Source organism: Rhagoletis zephyria, unplaced genomic scaffold (assembly GCF_001687245.7).
Source record: "Rhagoletis zephyria isolate East Lansing unplaced genomic scaffold, Rhagoletis_zephyria_1.1 Rzeph_scaffold_60078, whole genome shotgun sequence".
Lineage (NCBI taxonomy): Eukaryota > Metazoa > Arthropoda > Insecta > Diptera > Tephritidae > Rhagoletis > Rhagoletis zephyria.
The window spans coordinates 1-1,628 of record NW_016217129.1 but is presented as its reverse complement, the minus strand read 5'-3'; the positions used below and the strand labels follow the sequence as shown (position 1 = coordinate 1,628).

The window sequence follows — 1,628 nt, the reverse complement described above, 5'->3', positions numbered from 1 at the left end:
ATAAATAGCCACGACACAAAAGCTGTTCCTGCAGTTCTCCAATTAGCTGCAGGCCTCTCGCTCCTCGCCAGCGGCAGCTATCAACTTGAAATTGGTAGCGACTATTTGATAGGAATGTGCCAGAGCACCATCTCAGAATTGACATCCAATGTTTATAAAGAAATGGAGAACAAGTTGTGTCCGGAGTTTATACGGTTTGACCTAAACGAGTCTCAGAAATGCAAGGAGTGGTTTGTGGAGCAATACAAAATACCGGGAGGTAAATATACACACATACATACATTCTTAAGTAAAGTGTTATGCTCAACTAATTTCTACTTTTCAGTAATTGGTTGCGTGGATGGCACGCATATTGGACTGCAAAAGCCAACTAAAGACGAGCATATGTTTTTTAATAGAAAAGGATTCCACAGTCTAAATGCTATGATAGTAAGTAACTATATTTTGCACAATGTAAGTAGATTATCTACATTTTATTGTCTTCGTTTGTTAGATTTGCGATCATACTTACAAGATCCTTGCAATCAACTGTCAGTATGGGGGTGCAGCACATGATTCCTTTGTGTGGAAGCATTCCAACCAGAGAATGACTTTAGAGGAGCATTTTCAGCACAACAGGAATGCAAATTCCTGGCTACTGGGTAATGCTATAAATTTTAAACGACCTGTGGAAGTTATAAATTTTTATTTACATTTCAAAGCGGACTCTGGGTACCCACTCGAGCCTTGGTGCATTACTCCTTACAGAAATCCTCAAGACGGATCAGAGGAGGCAAGATTTAATGAGGTACATTCAAAAGCTCGAAGCTACGTTGAGCGAACGATTGGTGTGTTAAAAGGCCGCTGGAGGATTTTAACATACGACAAGTGAGGGAGGTATGATCCTATAACAGTGGCTAGATTCGCAAATGTATGTGCGGCGCTGCATAACATTTGTATTAAATTTAAAATAAGTTATAATCCTCCAAACTATGAGGCTGAAAGTAATCTTGATATAGATATAGGAGAAGATGGTCAACTTACCCGAATTGGGCAAACTATACGGGACCATATTAAACATTCACTTTTAAATTCGAGCTAATTTTATTTAAAATAGAAGTTATAGTATACCTATTTAATTGAAGTAAAATAAAAATAATGAAACACGTTTGCTTGTTCATTCATTTAATTATATGTATGAAGGTACTTAAAGAAGAAACATTCACATACTACTACATACTAATGGTAAAAAAAATAAAATTTGTACTTCACAGTAATTAAAAATAATAATCCGGCAGTTTCTGCAATTCACTTCCGATTGAATTTGGGTCAAGTTTGTTTCTAATTAAACTAATTAATTCAATATCACATAAAATAAATTAGGGTTTGGACTTTGAGCCTAACACTTCCAATTCTAGGCACTTTATTTGGTAGTCAACTTGCCTGGTTGACATTTGACTTTGGTGCTCCGCCTCTTTCATCTGTAGCTTTCTTTCATTAATTTCAAGCTGTCTCTCGTTCAGTTGAAGTTGCCTCTNGTAAAATAAAAATAATGAAACACGTTTGCTTGTTCATTCATTTAATTATATGTATGAAGGTACTTAAAGAAGAAACATTCACATACTACTACATACTAATGGTAAAAAAAA

General features: G+C 35.6%; 1 protein-coding gene across 1 annotated transcript; it reads left to right on the top strand.

Annotated features, from left to right (window-relative positions):
• The first annotated feature begins 61 nt into the window (after positions 1 to 61).
• LOC108356499 (putative nuclease HARBI1) lies at positions 62 to 798 on the top strand. Its single transcript, XM_017607603.1, has 2 exons — positions 62 to 259; positions 326 to 798. Exons 1-2 carry the CDS (start codon positions 115 to 117, stop codon positions 553 to 555), a joined length of 375 nt encoding a protein of 124 aa, XP_017463092.1. The 5' UTR covers positions 62 to 114; the 3' UTR covers positions 556 to 798.
• Positions 799 to 1,628: the final 830 nt, after the last annotated feature.